Source organism: Arvicola amphibius, chromosome 3 (genome assembly GCF_903992535.2).
Source record: "Arvicola amphibius chromosome 3, mArvAmp1.2, whole genome shotgun sequence".
In the NCBI taxonomy this organism is placed as follows: domain Eukaryota; kingdom Metazoa; phylum Chordata; class Mammalia; order Rodentia; family Cricetidae; genus Arvicola; species Arvicola amphibius.
The window spans coordinates 103336419-103353968 of record NC_052049.1 but is presented as its reverse complement, the minus strand read 5'-3'; the positions used below and the strand labels follow the sequence as shown (position 1 = coordinate 103353968).

At 48.6% G+C, this 17550-nt stretch overlaps 1 protein-coding gene across 1 annotated transcript in view; it reads left to right on the top strand.

Moving 5' to 3' along the window:
* Window positions 1–13786, top strand: part of Dcps (decapping enzyme, scavenger) — a 42572-nt gene extending 28786 nt beyond the window's left edge. The window contains exons 3-6 of the mRNA XM_038322856.1: window positions 1770–1915; window positions 8768–8881; window positions 11655–11765; window positions 13327–13786. Coding sequence (XP_038178784.1) covers window positions 1770–1915; window positions 8768–8881; window positions 11655–11765; window positions 13327–13602 — 647 coding nt within the window. The 3' untranslated portion in view covers window positions 13603–13786. The remainder of the gene's footprint in view (window positions 1–1769; window positions 1916–8767; window positions 8882–11654; window positions 11766–13326) is intronic.
* Window positions 13787–17550: the final 3764 nt, after the last annotated feature.

Below are 17550 nucleotides of genomic sequence, written 5' to 3'. Positions count from 1 at the left end.
GCTTTGGTTTTTCAAGATGAGGTTTCTCTGTGTTAAGAGGTGGAACTCAATATATAGGCCAAACTACATAGAAGTCTGCCTCACAGAGATCTGCCTGTCTCTGCCTCCAGAGTACTGGGATTAAAGGCATGTGCCCTCACACCCAGCTTAGGATTTCTTGCTAATTAAAACTTAGAACAGAGGTGGGATCTCCACATGTTCGACTCCAGCCTGATCTACCCAGTGACATCCAGGCAAGCCTGGGTTACAAAGTGAGACTGTATCAATTAAACAGACACACAAATAGACAAACAGTGTCTTTGTTAGGGTTGCTATTGCTGTGAAGAAACACCATGACCAAAAGCTAGTTAGGGAGGAAAGGGTTCATTTGGCTTACACTCTTACGTCACTGTTCATCATCAGAGGAAGTCAGGACAGGAACCTGGAGGCAGTAGCTGATGCAGAGGCCATGGAGGGGAGCTGCTTACTGGTTTGTTCCCCATTGCTTGATTAGCCTGCTTTCTTACAGAACCCAGGACCACCAGCCCAGGGATAACCCCACCTGGGCCCTCCCCATCAATCACTAATTAAGAAAATGCCCTACAGCTGGATCTTATGGGACCTTTAAAAAAAAAAAAACCCAAAACCCTGACGTTCCCTTCTTTCGGATAACTCCAGCTTGTGTCAGGTTGACATAAGACCGTCCAGCACAGCTGATGCCTTGTCAGCTTGACACACACGTCACTGTTAAGCTGTAACCTTTCCTTTCTTACTCATCTCCAAACCACACATTAGTAAAATCTCAATATAAAACAGTTTGCAAACTTAAAAATTCCCACACTCTTTACAGTTTGAAACACTTTAAAATTAAATCTCTTTTAAAATCCAAAGTCTCTTTGAAAACCTAAAATCTCTTGAAAAATTCCAAAGGACAGTTTTGGAAATGTCTGGAGACGTTTGGTTGTTACAGAGGGAGGAGACCTCCACACTGAGGCTGGGCTGCTTCTGCAGTAGACATGCCGCAGTACCTTGCACTACAGAGCCATTCGAGCCAAAGTGTTGATGGTGGCACCTGAGAAACCTGCACTGACCGTCCAGTGCTTTTTATTTGTGTGTGTGTGTGTGTGTGTGTGTGTGTGGAGAGGCCACAGTATATGTGTAGAGGTCAGAGACCAACTTGCAAGAGTTGGTTTTCTCTGTCTGCCATGTGGATCCCAGGTTTTAAACCCATCAAGCTTAGCATCATGTGCCTTTTCTTCCTGAGCTGTCTGTTCCATAAGCACTTCATAAATGTAGCAGACATTGTTCTAAGTGCTTCTCGGGTGATAAACTCAGTTCTTCTTCCAGTGTTGTGACATGAGAACTGTTGCTATCTTCATTTGGTATATGGGGCAGTCACAGCGTACAAATTCCCAATTTAGGGCCACAATCCCACTCCGAGTGAGTGAGGAACAGACAGAGGCAGACAGACCTTGAGCCCAAACAGCCTGGCTCCAGAGTTGTCTACACTGAGCCTCTGAGCTATGCTGTGCTACCCCTCCTTAAGAGAGCCAGTGGGCTTCAAGCCACACTTGCGGCTTTGCATCCAGAAAGCCACATTCTTAGACATTTGTGTATAAGAAGTGAGAAACCTTTGGTCACCGTGCCTGGAACATGGAGGTGAGGTGGATATAGTTAATTTCATGAGGGGCCAGTGAGCCATCAGCAAAAGCCTTGTTCTGTAAGGAATGTGGCTCAGCTCATGATCTAATGGTCCTTCTTTCTAATTAGACTATGCTCTGTCATTGTAGATATAAAGACTACTGTGGTGTACCCTGCCACAGAGAAGCACCTGCAAAAATACATGCGTCAGGACCTCCGCCTGATCCGAGAGACTGGAGATGACTACAGGAACATCACTTTACCCCACCTGGAGTCCCAGAGCCTCAGCATCCAGGTGACTAACTGCCAGGACTCATAAACTGTTGATCTGTAGCTGGTTTCTCTTGCAAGCACTTGTTGGGGTCATCCCAGAGGTGACCTAGGGCTTGCCCAGTATGTGTACCTGTGAGACTGCAAAGAGGAGCGTGGACGGATCTGTGGAGTGGAGCCTCCTGGTGTGGGCTGCTTGCTGTTTTATCCAGGGCAGTCACAGCGGGCTTTGTGATCTTGGGCCTTTTATGAGGTACTGGGCACACCACTGACCTTCTCAGAGAATCCATCCTGCTGGAGAAATTTTATCTGCTCTGCAGTAGTCCTGTATAGTCTGAATATGTCCTCACTAAAGATCTGTGGGTGGATAAAAGCCTTCTGTTGGGTTAGGTGACCTTGATCCAGCCTCTTATCCCTAGTCTTTCCTGCGGGAGACAAGTCTAAGAGCAAAAACTTCCCTGTCCCTCCCTCTCCTTGCATTCATTCCACAGCAGACTGCTCTGTTGTCCCCAGTGTGTGTTTGGTATAGACCTGTGTATACAGGATGACAGAGTACTCCGGTTGAGCCAGATACAGGATGCTTAGCTCAGAGATCCTGGCAGGTCTTCGGTTTAGGCCAAGTGCCAACCAGAGCCTCTGCCTGGAATTGGCCCCATGTGGATACTAACAGTTAGATATTATGGATGCATATTGATGAGTCACTTCCTTGCCCACTCACTGGCATTCACCGGTTCCTTCTCGTTATCGCTCACTCATTTTCTCTTTGAGTCTTTTTTACTGCTGTTTCCATACTCGCGGTACATGGGAGAGAGTATTCTTAGATGGGAAGCTCATAGCCATTCCTCTAGAGTCCGGAAGGGTGGACCCCAGGCTTGAGGGTGCTGTCAGTTGTAACAGAGAATAAGGAAGGGGAGACTGTCAGTGCTCGAGGAAAGCAGTTCCCCTGGGAGACCAGGTACTGACAGCCTTCTTGCCAGTGTATAAGACTGTGAAATCCAGTTATGACTACCCCCCAGCAGAATTTACTCACTGTTCCTTTGGCTCAAAATCTTTCATTCTTTCCCCCTTTTTAAAATTTGAAACAAGGTGTCCTAGTTTCATTTCAGCTGCTGTGACTAAAATATCCTGATAAAAAGCTACCTGGGGTGGGGTTATTTTAGCTTACAATTCCAGATTATAGTTCACCACTGTGGGGAAGTCAGTGTCAGGAGCCGAGACAACTGATTATATCACATCCATAGTTAAGAGCAGAGACAATGAATACATATGTACTTATTGCCCACCTAGTCTTCTCTGCTTTTTTACATTCTGAGACTCCAAACCAGGGAATGTTGCTGCCCACATTCAAACTAAATTTTCCCACATCAGTTAAGTCAATCAAGTTGATTCCCTGTATTATTGGTCCTCAACCTTCCTAACGCTACGACCCTTTAACACGGTTCCTCGTGTTGTGCTGACCCCAACCATAAAAATATTTCGTTGCTACTTCATACTGTAATTTTGCTACTATGATGAATCATAATGTAAATATCTGGTATGCAGGATATCTGATGTGTGACCCCTGTGAAAGGGTCATCAGACACCTTAGGAGTCTCAACTCACTGGTTCAGAACTACCGCCCTACAGGCATGCCCGTAACCTGATCTAGCCAAGCCCTCATTGAGACTTAATCTTTCCGGGTGATGTTTGGTTGTGTCAGGCTGACAATTAAAACTAACAAACATGCAGTGGTGGTGCATGCCTTTAATCCCAGCATTTAGGTGGCAGAGCCAGGCTCTCTGAGTTTGAGGCCAGCCTGGTCTACAGGTCAAGTTCCATGACAGCCGGGACTACACAGAGAAATCCTGTCTCGGAAAAACAAAAACAAACAACAAGAAAACCTAACCATCACACAAGATGCCAGTTAGTCCAGGCCTTAAACTCATTATGTAGCAGAAGATGGCCTCAAACTTCAGATCTTCCTGCCTCTGCTGCCCCACTCCCAGGAATGCTAGGGCCACAGATGCATATGACCACACTCAATTTACATGGTACTGGGGACTGCTAGGCAAGCACTCTACCATCTGAGCTACATCCCAGCCCCTTTCTTTTTAAAGACGTCCTGGCATTTGTTCTGTCTTGGTGTAGTGTCCTAGAGGGACCTTCCGGAACGTCAGTTTTGTGGGGCTATCTGTATATATGTGGGATTCAAGAGAAGAGACCCTCGTCTGACTGATGTGAGTCTTGTAACTACCTTATTGTGCGCCATTACCTGGTTCCACTTGCAAACAGAAGTAATCCGGCAGAACTCCTTTCTTCCAAATCTTGATTGGCGTAAGCCTCTAGCGTCACTGGCAGTAGTCTCTGTATCATTGAGTATCTGCTGTGCCCGGGGCCCTGTGCGGGGCTTTAGGGAGGCTCCCAACTGACAAGCCCTAGCTAATGTCCAGAGTCTGTCGGGGAAGATGGGCATGCAGATAGACAGCAGTGATAATGACACAGGCCCACCGGTGGGCTGTGTGAGCGCAGTGGTGATGTTGTGAGAGGAACCACCGTAGACATGGGGTCGCACACATGGAACCCGAGAAATGGAGAGTAGGTCCAGGGGCGTGGTGTTGGCGTGACTAGGCACAGGTTCCATGGGGCTCAGTGGGGGTGGCCCTGAGTGGCCTGGAGGAGGTCTGCGGGCTGTGCTCAGGAGACTGGATGTGCACGGGCACTTGAGGACATTTTTAAAAACAGCAGCAGGAGATTCTGTTTTTTTATCCACTGTCTGGCCCTTCAAGGACTAAACCTGGGGCATATACATTTTATTTTCTTAATGAATTTTTTTGCATTTAATTTATTTTTTTTATTTTATTATGTATGTGTGTGCACACGCACATGTGCACCATGGTGTACAGGTGGAAGTCAGAGGACAACTCAGGGATTCCGTGGGTCAGACTCAGGTCATCAAGGTTGGCAATAAGTGCCTTTATCAATAACCCATTTTGGCAGCCCCATGTATACATTTTAAAAATCTATGCTCTTGGGCACTGGAGAGATGGCTCAGAGGTTTAAGAGCACTGGCTGCTCTTCCAGAGGTCCTGAATTCAATTCCCAGCAACCACACAGCAGCTCACAACCATCTATAATAAGATCTGGTACCCTCTTCTGGTGTGCAGGAGTACATGCAGTCAGAACACTATATATGTAATAAATCTTTTAAAACATCTATGCTCTTCTTGTTTTGGCATGTGTACGTGCATGTATGTATATAGATATTCGCATCTGTGTGGGTGCACATGTGCGTAGATGCTTGTAGATACATGTCTGCTGCTTGTGGAGGCCAGAGGTGGATATTGGATGTCTGTCTCCATCACTCTTCACTTTATTTACTGAACTGAGAGAGTGTAGACTCAGCTAACTTGGCTAGCCAACTTGCCCTTGGGATTCCCCATCTCTGCCTCCTGAACACTGAGATAGATTACTACCAGAGACTTTTTTCTGTGGATGCTAGGGATCTGAACTCTGGTTGGCCTTTTTGCTTATGTGACAGGTACTTTATCTCCTGAGCTGTTTTTCCAGCCCTAAATATCTGTGATGTTTCTAAAAATGTAGATAGTGCGATCAAATTTAACAAGTACAAATGGAGCAAGACTAGAAACCAGCCTAGATCCAAAGCAGAGAAAGACAAGAAGCCACTCGGGGGGAAGCCACAGCTGGGTTACAAGGCTAAGACTGGTGATCCAGAGACGAAGGACTGTGGAGTGACCCTGGGTCCTACTAGAGTGAAGAGTGAACAGGGGAGCCTCCATTAACAAGGGCAGGATGTTGACTGTTTTGGTGGGGGATGCTTATGTGGAAGATATCATGTTCAGTTTAGGATTTACTGAGCACGTGCTGGGTGCCAAGAACTGCTGTAGGCATTTTGTATGCATTACCTCAGTCTTCACACAGGTCTTTTGGAGACAAGACAGAAAACCAGGATGTCTGGCTCCTTAGCAAGTTACTCTGTCTGGTTCCTCAAATTTGAAATACTTACAACCTCCTAGTAGAAGTTGAATAAAAGACACAAATTGGCAGTGGTATGCCTTCAACATCTCCTGACTAAAAGTCCATTTGCAAACCTTCGCATTCAGCTTTTGCATCCGCTGGTGTTTTGTTTCTCACCTTCTGGCGTCTGGAAGTTGTGACTCACAGCTCTTCTCAGTTAGGTTTGTGGGAACTAAGAAGCATCCCATTTATCATGTGCCCACTGCTGTTGCCCATATAGAAAAGGGTTCTGTGTGGAGCTGCCATTACCACACAGGATAGTACAGAGAAACGGGCAAGCATGGCTGGCGGAGAGCAGCAGGGTGTGTGAGTGGAGTGAAGACTGAGGGAGAATGGAAAGGGACCAGATGTCCCTTGGGAGGTCCAGGGAGGAAAGGGGACTTAGAAGCTGTTGTCAGTGTCACGCTGTAGCTCCATGGACTGCCCACCAGGACTGGCTTTCAGGGGCAGTCCTTCCATCCCCTGACTCTTGTCATTTGTGGGAGTTTTGTGTGAATTTTGTTCCCTTTCCATGCCTTTCTTCTCTGGGCTGCTGGCCATGAGACTTCCTGTGGATGCAGGTTCCTGCCCTTGGCCTGGCCTTTCCCAAGAGGCAGGATATGCTGTGCCCAGGTTCCCAGGCTTGGAATTTCATGGGCTTGCCTGAACTTCCTTGCGCCTGCTTCTTCCTCACCTGCAGACGGGGGATGATGACAGCAGGTTGCTGTGGCCTTTCTTGTTTTGCCTCCCCCATTAAATAGCCCCATTGTCATTTCTTCACTGTTGCTGTCCCTTGGGCACCTTTTCATGCAGGCTCTTATGCTTTTATGTGCATGTCCTGGTTAAAATCTTCCTCACAAGCCTCCTGCACAGATCACAGGAGGCTGTTGTGGGTAAGAGGAGTCAGTTGCTTGCCCATGGAAGCAAGTCAGAGTGGAGCCGAGGAGGTGCTGTTGTGCTCCAGAGCTCATTCCTGCTTTGAGATAGTGTGTGCTGCTCTCCAGTGGGAGGTGTGTGCCTCCGGGCAAGGATAGTCCTAGAGGCCAACTGTGAGGTGCACCAGGACTTTTCGTGGTAGAAGTCATTGGGGTCTCCCTCTTTCCCATTTCTGGGAGGCTTCAGTCAGTGGCGAAGGAAATGCTTATAGAAGAATCTTGGCCCTAGCTTGTATGTGGCTAAGCCACAGGTACTTTGTGGAGAAACCATCTCCAAGTTGAAGGGCTCTTGCAGGCCTGGGCATGGCGAATATGGTGCTAGCAGGCCTTGCCCTTCCCCCTTTCCTCTCCCTTGTAAACCATAGGTTACATCCTTAAAGCTAGCCACCAAGGTCTATTTGGATACTTTCTCTTACCGGACTCATTCCTAAAGCTGATCCCCAAGATTAGCTGTCAAAATATTGAAGCCCAGCAATCAAAAGCTCCCCTTTTGGCCATCCTAATTAACATCCAATCAAAACGTACTACTGCATCCTGACCCATTCTAATACAGATCTCCCCCTTTAAAAAATCATGCACACACACACACACACACACACACACACACACCTACAAGGTCATTTGCTGCTGTTTTCTGCCTGAGTCAGAAATCAGCCACTTCCCCACTTGATCAAGAATCTGCCTGTGAAAATAGATGTTTGGGTCTGGTTTGTGCCTAATCCAGGGTCTAGGAGGGAGCATCCTGCTGTATGCAAGCTGGTTCCTTCACAAGTGGTCTCCAGACGACTTCTAAGAAGTGGCTCATCTTCGCTTGTTCTAGGGAGGCCATGTGACTCATTGGTCTGTCCTCCAAATCTAGTTGTGGGGTCTTCAAGCCCTCTGAACTGAAGTGTCACGTTGAATAATTGTTGGGACCCCAAGGTATCTCCAGCAGATTCCTCTCCTCCCTGCCCCCATTCCAACTGGGTACTGAATATATGGGTACAGACCCCAGGACAGCCCCCTGCTTTTGGCCTTTGGGGACACTGCCTATGCCAGCACTTCTTGGAGTGGGAAGAGGGTTTTCAGGGCCTTGCCTACTCTCTTTGTGAACCTTGAAGTCCTGACTTGGAGGAAGAAGGGGTAGAGGTGTGACCCCAGCTATTCACTTCACCCCGTTTGCTAACAGCTATGTCTTTGGATGTGGGACGCTCCTGGGTGCAAAGGACCCTCACAGCTGGGAAAACAGGAGAACCAGAGGCTCCTGGGTTCTAGTGCTGTGAGCTTGGGAGCCCCTCAGCCTAACCCCCTTTCAGTCTGGTTTTCTCACAAAGCACCCCCCTCCCCTTCCCACATGTACAGCCATGTCCTTGGAGTCTATTCAGGACGAGGGAAGGGGCCTCAAGACTGTCAGCTGCTACTCAGAAGGTAGTAAGAGAGCGGGAAATCCCGTGAGAGTACCATTGAAACCTGCTGTGTCTGTGTGCTTTTCTGTTTTGCTTTGACTTGTGGGGCCTGCCTGCAAGGCCTGCTGAAACATAGCATTTCCAGCATCTCCAGGTGACAGATCCCACTCACTCATTGGCCCGTAGAACCAAAGGCTTTACTGCACTGCAGCTGACTGCCATTACAGAAAGAAACTTCTGTGCTCTTGGCCTCTTTGAATGGTCCATGGATATACAGTATCTCCCCTGCCTTGGTAGGCACTGGACAGGTTAGCACAGGGACAGGGATGGAGTGTGGATATCTGTGTTGACCAGGAGAAACCTAAAGGGCCCATCCCTGTCTGAGCTGCAGAGACCTGAATGTTGACAGTGAGAGCCAGGACTCAGCTATGGTAGAAGTGGAGAATCTTCCAGAGCCAGTGATTGTCTGTCCCGACTCTGTAGCCTTTTGTAGTAGGACCATTGTTCTTGGAAGGCCCCAGCCAGCTAGAGTGAGTTTGTGAACCCTTTCTTCTCTCCTTCCAGTGGGTGTACAATATTCTTGACAAGAAGGCTGAAGCTGACCGGATTGTTTTTGAGAACCCGGACCCTGCCGATGGCTTTGTCCTCATCCCAGACCTCAAGTGGAACCAGCAGCAGGTAAAGACTAGGTGTTGGAGTAGTCCAGCCTCCTTGCTGGGCTGCCTCTTGGGATCCTGCCCCCTTAGGGTGCTGATTACTGTTATCCAGTAGGGAATGACCCGCGCTCCTCCAACTGACAGTGCATAGCTCTTATAGGCAACCGCTTTTGCTTCCATAGATCAGCTAAAAGCCTTTTCTGACTCCACTCTTAGCCAAAAGGTAGCATGGAGGGATGTTTGCCTCCATGACTGTAGGCTGTGTGTCCCCTCCGGCAGCCTTGCACCTGGAAATTCTAGGTTAAAGCCTTGTTAGTCATGGGAAGTAGGTGTGGACAGGAAGAACTGCCTCATGACATTCTTGAAGACTGAAGTGCTTGTGACTTTAGGGAGACTGCAGCCTAGGGATCACAGAGAGACGTGAAGACAGACTTGTACATGTCCATTACAGAAGCCCATGGCGTAGAGAGCAGAAATCATCAGCCATCTGGCCCTTTAAGCTGGGAAAGGCTTTGGACACTGCACTGAGACTAGCTGCATGGCTGGAACTCCTCACTGCAGCGGTAATGAAGGGGCCAACTTAAGTGCTCCACCTTGCTTGCTAGTGAAAGTTGGCCCTTCCTGACCTTTCCTAAGTTGTATGTTAACAGTGCCATATTTTATTCAGTGCCTCAGCTGCTTGACTTGTGACAGCAGGGAACGTCAACGCTCCTTTAGACTTGGCAGCGTCCCCAGGAGTAAGACAGATCAAATCTGAGCTTCTGATTCTTTTTCTGGGCTGAGGGTCAAAGGAAGAATTAAGGAAATGGAGTACTCCAGCTTTAAGGAGCCTTCCTGGCACCCTTGAGTCTTGCTTGCCATGTCTCCTGGAAACATATTGTTCTTCTCTTTCTTCTTATCCATTTCTGCTGAGAATCAAACCTAAGGTACCAAATATATCAGACAAGAGCTCTAGCCATGAGCTGTGTCTCTAGCCTTAGAAGTTTATTTATTGTTCTCAAACTGGTGACCCTGGTTGTATTCATTTGCTCTTTCTTTCACCCATTCAGCAAATAAGTAGCAAGTGTCTCATGTTGCCGGAGGTTATGCCTTCCTAGGTCATGCCTCTCCCACCCCTTGCTTTGTTTACGCAGGGTCTTCTTCCCCAGCCTTCCTGAGGTGTGTACCACCACAGTTCTATTGAATTCTATTAAGAGATGACCTATATGCTGGGCAGTGGTGGTACACGCCTTTAATCCCAGCACCCGGGAGGCAGAGGCAGATGGATTTCCATGAGTTCGAGGCCAGCCTGGTCTACAGAGTAAGTTCTAGGAAAGACTCCAAAGTTACACAGAGAAACCCTGCTCCACCTCCCCCCCCCCCCACCAAAAGTCACATGCTTGTGTTTCCTTAGACTGCTCATTAATGTGAAAGTACATTACCTGGGCACAAGGCATGAAGGGAGACTCCAGATGGAACTTGTGTAAAAGAAAGGCCTAATGGGCACAGCTGAGATAGTAGCCTTGGGGCAGAGCCCAGATTCTGGGAACTCTCATGGGAAGAATGACTTCCATGAAGAGAATGACATACTTGGACAGCAGGCATTCTGTGGATACTCTCCTTCCCAGTTCTTAAGTTGGGGCTCTTGGGGATTTGGCTGGGTGACTCATGGTCTCCAAACTATCTCCTTGAGGAATCTAGCAGGTCAGACCTCAGGACTAGAGGCACTGGATTCTTTCTGGACTTCACTCCGCAGCCTGGCACACGACTTTGATAACCAAGCAAGGCCAAGGTTTGGGGAGCAGGGAGGGTGTGGGGAAGGTTTCCGGGCAAGAGAAAGAGTTCGTTTGCTCTCTGGCACAGGATCTTGTTGACATTGGTTCTTTGCTGTGTTGTGACCTCCAGGTTTTCAGCCAGGCACCATTTACAGGAAGGACGGCAGGAAGGGCCTCTGTGAACCAGTGAGATAGGAAAGAGAAAGAGTTGACGGTTACTGTGGCGCTGGCTGCCGACAGACCCCTGGACTCTTTTTTTTCCATGTGTCCCCCGCACCCTTCATGCACCTTTGACTCCACATACATGGAGCTGCCACTCTCTCTGAGCCTTCTAGATCTGCTCCCGTGCCTTTTCTAGAACTTTCTGGATCACCCAGCTCGCTGGAGCCGTTTTCCTCTCATGTGTTGGTCCCTTTATGTCATGGAGTAGTAGCTAGGTAGGGAGATTGTGATAGGCATGCAGAAGACCCTAGGGTCTGCTCTCAGTACCACTGAAAGAAAAAGCTGCCATGCTTTATTTTATACAGTAGATTGACGTGGATTAAGTTGTAAATTCTTCAGGACAAAGACCTGTGCTTGGCTCTTCCCGAACTTGCCCATCTCTCCCTGTCCACTGTGCAGAGTATATATATATAGGCATTCCCAGATGATGAGTTTTGTTGTTTTTTGAAAGGTGAGCTTATGTTGTTTGTTTTTGTTTCTTTTCCTTCCTTCCTTTTCTTTCTGATTTCTTCTACTTTTTGAGAAAGAGTATTGCTGTATAGCTCAGGCTGGCCTTGAACTCTCAGTCCTTCTGCTTCAGTGCTGGGATTACAGGCATGTTCCACCATACCTAGATCCTTAAGATGCTTTAACATGAAGAACACATGGAAATCCTGTTCTTCAGCTGGTCTTGTCATTCAGGGCAGACAGCCACCTATAGTACCTGCTCTTTGGTCCTGCTGTAGGGTTTCCTGGTGGAGCCTGGTGGGTAGGAATGCCCTGGCTTAGCCTCCCTGCTGAACCTAGCATTGTCCTGTTCCTCCATTGGTGTCTACACAGCTTGATGACCTGTACTTGATCGCCATCTGCCATCGCCGGGGTATCAGATCACTTCGGGACCTAACTCCAGAGCACCTGCCGCTACTGAGGAACATTCTCCGGGAAGGACAAGTAAGTTGCTTCACAGTGCGGAAGCCCAGGGTTCTAGCAGATTCCAGTGTCTCCCCTGGGTCTTTTTCCTCACTTTTCTCGAGTCTGTCCGGATTTCAGTTGTGAATGCTACTAGAACTCACTAGATTGGTTCACAGGCAGCCCTGGCCTGCACCCCAGCTCTACTTTATCCCTTTCCTTACCTCCAGACGTGCCTTTGTCTGCACGTCCCATGTAGGATGCTTCTCTTCCCCATAGGTTGGGTCCCTCCCATCCCAGAATCTGTTTTACCATGTGCTAGACGAGTTCCTTGGATATTGGTCACATGACTTGTATATGTGCACACACCTTCTCACCTGGACTGAAGGCAGGCTGAATTCTGCAGCACCTTATGTTCTGGGACATTATAGGATAGAGAAAGGAGCCATCAGGGCAGGAGAGGGTGGGAGAAGAATGACCAGAAGCTTGGGTTTGCAGTCCTGGCCTGATGTTTGGGTTGTAGCTATCAGGGCCCTTGAACAGGTCACTTTCTTTGTCCCTGTTAGGATCCCCTTTGAAACCACCACTCTACAAGCTGAGTCTCAACCTTTTTTCTGAAATATGTAGACACCTGTCCTGTCGGGGCCAACAGTCGCAAGGGTGCCTAGCCAGGAAGCACTCTGCCCCTTTTAGGACAATACTGGGGTGCTTACTAGGTACTGCTTCCCTTGCCCCTGTGCCCTAACTGCCGCCTCCCCCTTGGTGTCCTTCTCTGGGTGTCTTTTCCTTCCTGGGGCTACTAGTTTTCCTCAAGAAGTAGCCTTTGGATACAACAAGTAGCACAGAGCAATGTTCTCTCACTTCCCTGCCCTGGCAGTTTGGGTAGGCTTGTCCTGTCCATCAGCTCTGCTTATCCCAGAAGGTTCTCCTCTTCCCCGCAGTTCACCCAGCCACTCTGATTCTCCACTGATAGCACCAAAGGCAGAGTATGATTTGGGGTTAAATTCTGAGCCTACAGAGGCCAAGTCTTTTTCTCCTCAGAGGGAGCTGTGGGGTTGGTAGAACTCTCTCTGTCTCTGAGAAAGGTGGAGGTGGGAAAGGGAACCAGGGCCAACTTAAGTGCTTTCTTCTTTTGCAAGGAATGCTGCTGAGGCCTGAGAGTCCTTCCTGAAATTCCTTCCTGCATCTTTTCCCTTCTACCAAGTTCCTAGCACAGCCCCATCTCCACACAGCCTCATCCCCAAAGGGTGCTTCTCCCTGCCTACTTTAAATTGATAGGTGCTACAGGGAGCTGGGCTGACCTTAGGATCTGGGGCTTCCTGGACTGCCAAAGGAAGACGTCCATGTTTTCTGGGGCTTGGTGTGACTGACTGAGAGCCATTTCCATTGGGGAATTTCTCAGCTTGGCTGCGTCACCGCGTTTTTTCAGTTTCTTAGAGAGAAGACCAGGATAGATGGCAGAAGGGGCAGAGAGCTGGTGCGGGGAGGGTGTTGTAAGCCATCCCAGGCTAACTGGAGCAAGGATATAAAAGGTCCAATTGGGGTGAGCAGAGGATGGGATGCTGGCTTCTGATGACCCTTTGCCACTGTCTTTCCTTACCAGGAAGCCATCCTGAAGCGCTACCAGGTGACAGGAGACCGCCTGCGCGTGTACCTACACTACCTGCCCTCTTACTACCACCTGCATGTGCACTTCACTGCCCTGGGCTTCGAGGCTCCCGGCTCAGGTGTGGAGCGGGCACACCTGCTGGCTGAAGTGATCGAGAACCTGGAGTGTGACCCCAAGCACTATCAACAGCGCACTCTTACTTTTGCACTTAGGACCGATGATCCCCTGCTTCGGCTCCTGCAAGGAAGCCCAGCCACCCTGAGTTGCTGAGAGTGCCTGAAGAGAGGGTGCTGGTGGGCCGGGGCTTGGGGTAGTGCAGGCTGGGTTTTATCTCTGAGGGATTTTCCTAAATTGTATTTTGTAGTTCCTTGGCCTTTCAGCAAAGGTCAAGTGTAAGGTGTATTTTGTACTGTTTTATTCCTCACAGGAGAATAAAGTACTTTCTTATTGGTGAGGGCTGATGGTGTAGCCCGGCGGAAGCAGAGGGTGGTAGGGAAGGTGAGTGGGCAGAGCTGGTGGGGACCTCTTGGGAAGGGTGGAAAGTTTCAGGGTGTCACCACAGCTAGTGAGTCATAGCCTCTTGGAAGGTTCAAGAATTTCCTCCACCTCCCCATGCTTTCTGTACCTGTTGACTCCCTTGTCCTGAGTCTCCACTGCTTGCTATAACACTCCTTCCAATTCTTTGGCCATGTCCCTTTCTTGCCAGCTCTCCTCTTGGGCAAGTTCATTCCCACCCTTAAAACCAAATTCAAAATCTTTCCGGAAATAGTCTGTGGAGTCTTTAGATGCCACTTCCTCCTTCCCTCCCCAGTGAGGTTACACCCTGTCTCTGTGTCAAGGCTGTTGGTACATTTGATGAGGGGGCTGGGGTTTGGTGCCTGGAACAGGGAGCGTTTTCCTGAGAATCAGATGATGGAAACCCCAAAAGCCGGCCTTTGCTTCTGTTATTTGGTCAGCAAGCCCCTGGCCTTGACTTTGTTATCTAGGCAGGAAGACAAAACAAACTCCTATGGGGCAGCCGGAAAGTTCAAAATATTGTCAAGGCAAAATGATCTGGTTGCAGTGGAGGGGTCGGGGCCAGGGTGTGCTAGAGCTTTGCTTCATGGAATCTCGAGGCAGGGAATGAAATTTGGAGTATCAGAGGCTGATGACCAGTCATGTAGGTGGCAAGAGCCTATCTCAGAAGAGTGACACCTGCCACTGATCAGCAGAACAGGGCCACAGCGAGCACCATGAGGTCACTCTCTAGCACAGAGGACAGCTATCCTATCTATCCTACTAGCTAGCCTACTGCCAGAGCAGAGCCAGTGTTTACTGACGGTATTGTGCACTGTTCTGGAAGCTCTCTCCGAGGTACAGGGTGTTGAACTCTGACAAGGAAGAAAGCACGAGGAAGAGGGTGGCTGTCACTCTGCATCCACTGGCCTGAGAACCCAGAGACATGATCGAATGCCCAACTGCTATGTTTACAAGTGAGGTCATCAGCGGTGGTCCCGATCTTGTCACTCCAAGGCCCACGCTGCCTGTGGTAGAGAACCCTTGGACCTTGGCGTCCCTGGGAAAGAGATTCCCTATAAAAAGCAGAGGGTTGGAGCAGGTAGTCAGAGGACCTGAGGCCACTCTAGCTTCCAGCAAGTCCAGGGGAGGCATCGTAGAGCTACCGTCCTCCTAAGCCAGCTCTCCTAACCCAGGTTGAGGTCTATCTCCAACTGCCACATGGACTTGCAGTTGTTTTGTGGTCACCAGAGCAGGTGTCTTTTACAAGTTAGGCCAGATCTTTTCATGGCTGCTACACAGGCTAGTGGTTTCCTGAACAGAAAGCAAATGCTTTGTTAGACAGGGCTGTGTGCCAGTGCTGAGGGTTTGCGGAGAGGAGGCTGACGGAGACCTCTTCTTACAGCCGCTTGCAGCTTGCAGGGCTGCTTCCTGGGTCTCACTTGCTCTTTTTCCAGGTACCAGGGTACCTCTTCTTTGAAAGCAAATGGCACTGAATAGGCCCTGGGGCCACAGAGGGATGAGACATTGTGTGTGGGAAAGATCACATAACCCCTCTACCGCATCACATGTTCCCTGTCCCCCCTCCCCATACCAGCTATACTGCCTGTGGGTTCAGGCTCCCACACAGGCTGACTTTTGTGTTACATGCAATAATATCACTGTCTGGCTTGTATGGGGTGGGGTGATTGCTAGATAGATATACAACCTGAAGGGAGGGAGCAGCCTGCTCATTCATGTAGACAAACTAGAGGGGTCACGGGGTTAGAGTTGCAAGGGTAGTAATTAAATCTGGAAAGGCCAGGTATACTTCCCTAGGGCATAGACCTGTGCTCTGGATGACTTTCTGGCTCCCCACTCCTCTTAACCAATCTTGTCTTCCTTTTGGCTTATTTTGCAAGGATGTGCCTGTCTGGGATAGTGTCATATACTTTGTTTAAATGATATCTCAGAGAGGTCTCCTCCAGGCCTCACTACCTAGTTTTCTTATGCTTGAAAGTATAAGAACTATAGTTTTCTTTTTTTTTTTTTTTTTTGGTTTTTCGAGACAGGGTTTCTCTGTAGCTTTGGAGCCTGTCCTGGAACTAGCTCTTGTAGACCAGGCTGGTCTCGAACTCACAGAGATCCGCCTGCCTCTGCCTCCCGAGTGCTGGGATTAAAGGCGTGCGCCACCACCGCCCGGCTAAGAAGTATAGTTTTCTTATACTTTCTTATACTACTTTCTTATCCTGGTCCAGCCTCTGCCTGAGGTCTGGCAAGGGCCTTTGCAGAGTCAGCCGGTTCTCAGCACTGTCCACCAAAGATGATGGCAGCTGTGCCCCGGACCCCTGTACTCACCCCATCTTCGACCCCTAATGCCTCATCCCACTGAGGCTCCTGCCAGGCAGCCTGGCTGCAGTCTGGTAGTGTTGAGGTCCTAACAATACCCTTTATGTGTTTATGGGGTAACCTTTACTGACACTCTACTACGTGACTTGTCTGGGTAGCTTCACATACTTGGCCTCTTTCCATTGCTGCCGTATCTGCTGCTGGCTTGTTGTCTTTCTTGTTGGACTGAGAGAAACCTTGAAGGTAAGAGCATCTTACTCTGCTGCCTTCCCAATGCCTGGAATTCTGTCTGACTGGGTAGACAGAGTTAAAGGGAAATCAACCTTGTGACACTTTGTAGAGCAAATCCTTTCATGGAGCTCTCGTCCTCTATTTTACCGAGAAACACTCTTGGTGCCTTCTTACAGGGTGAGTGCCAGCCCCAGGAAGCTGAAACTTCTGCCCAAGGGCCTGTAGAAATATGTTCATTAAATTTGGTGAAGGCAGGGAATGGAACTGAGCCTGAGTTCCCGGAGCTGGGCCTGAGTTCCCAGACCAGGGCAATGCAGAGTGACAGTCATCCCTCTGCCTCAGGCTTTCCTCCTGCTGTCACTCCAGAGCTCAGTGTCCTGTCTCCTGGGACGGAGCTTCCTGAGCAGGGCATATTATGCTTAGCCCTTCCTGACCAAGTGCAAATGCCAGCTCTGCTCTCGCAGTGAGATTTTCACATGCATGCTGGGGCCATAGCAGATGTGACCCTTCCCAGATCAATCAGGGACACCTCCACAAGTAGCTTTCAGTCTCCAGTGCTTAGCTGTTTTCCTTCTAGCCTGGTTGGAGGCGAGAAGCAAAGGACACATGGCTGCTATTGTTCCTTGCCTTCTCTGTGTACTCCAAAGCCGCCTCATAGAGCAAAATCAGCACAAAACCAAAAGAAAGAATATATTCAAGCTTCATTTTGCTTGTCCCTGTTGAATAAAGAGCTCTAAAATGAGAAATCAAGAAACAATCACACACAAAGTAATATTTCAAAAACATTTCTCTTGTGATAGTTCTTTATCCAGAGCATTTGAATAGTCTTTACGTAGGTGTCCTTGGGATTTGAATACAAGACATACACCCTGAGACCCGAACTCTAGATGTTTTAAGTATCTCAGGTGGTGTAATAGTGTCAATATAAATCCTCCTTTATGCTGACTTGCCTTAGATTACTTATAATGTGCAATACTATTCTACTTTGTTTAGAGAATATCAAGAAAAAGTCTATACTTACACAGTTTTTTGTTTATACTTTTACATTTTTAAAATTTACTGTGTATGAGTTTTCCCTGCATGTATGTCTCTGTATACATGTGTATGCTGTGCCTTTGGAGGCAAGAAAAGACATCAGATCCCCTGGAACTGTTGTTACATATG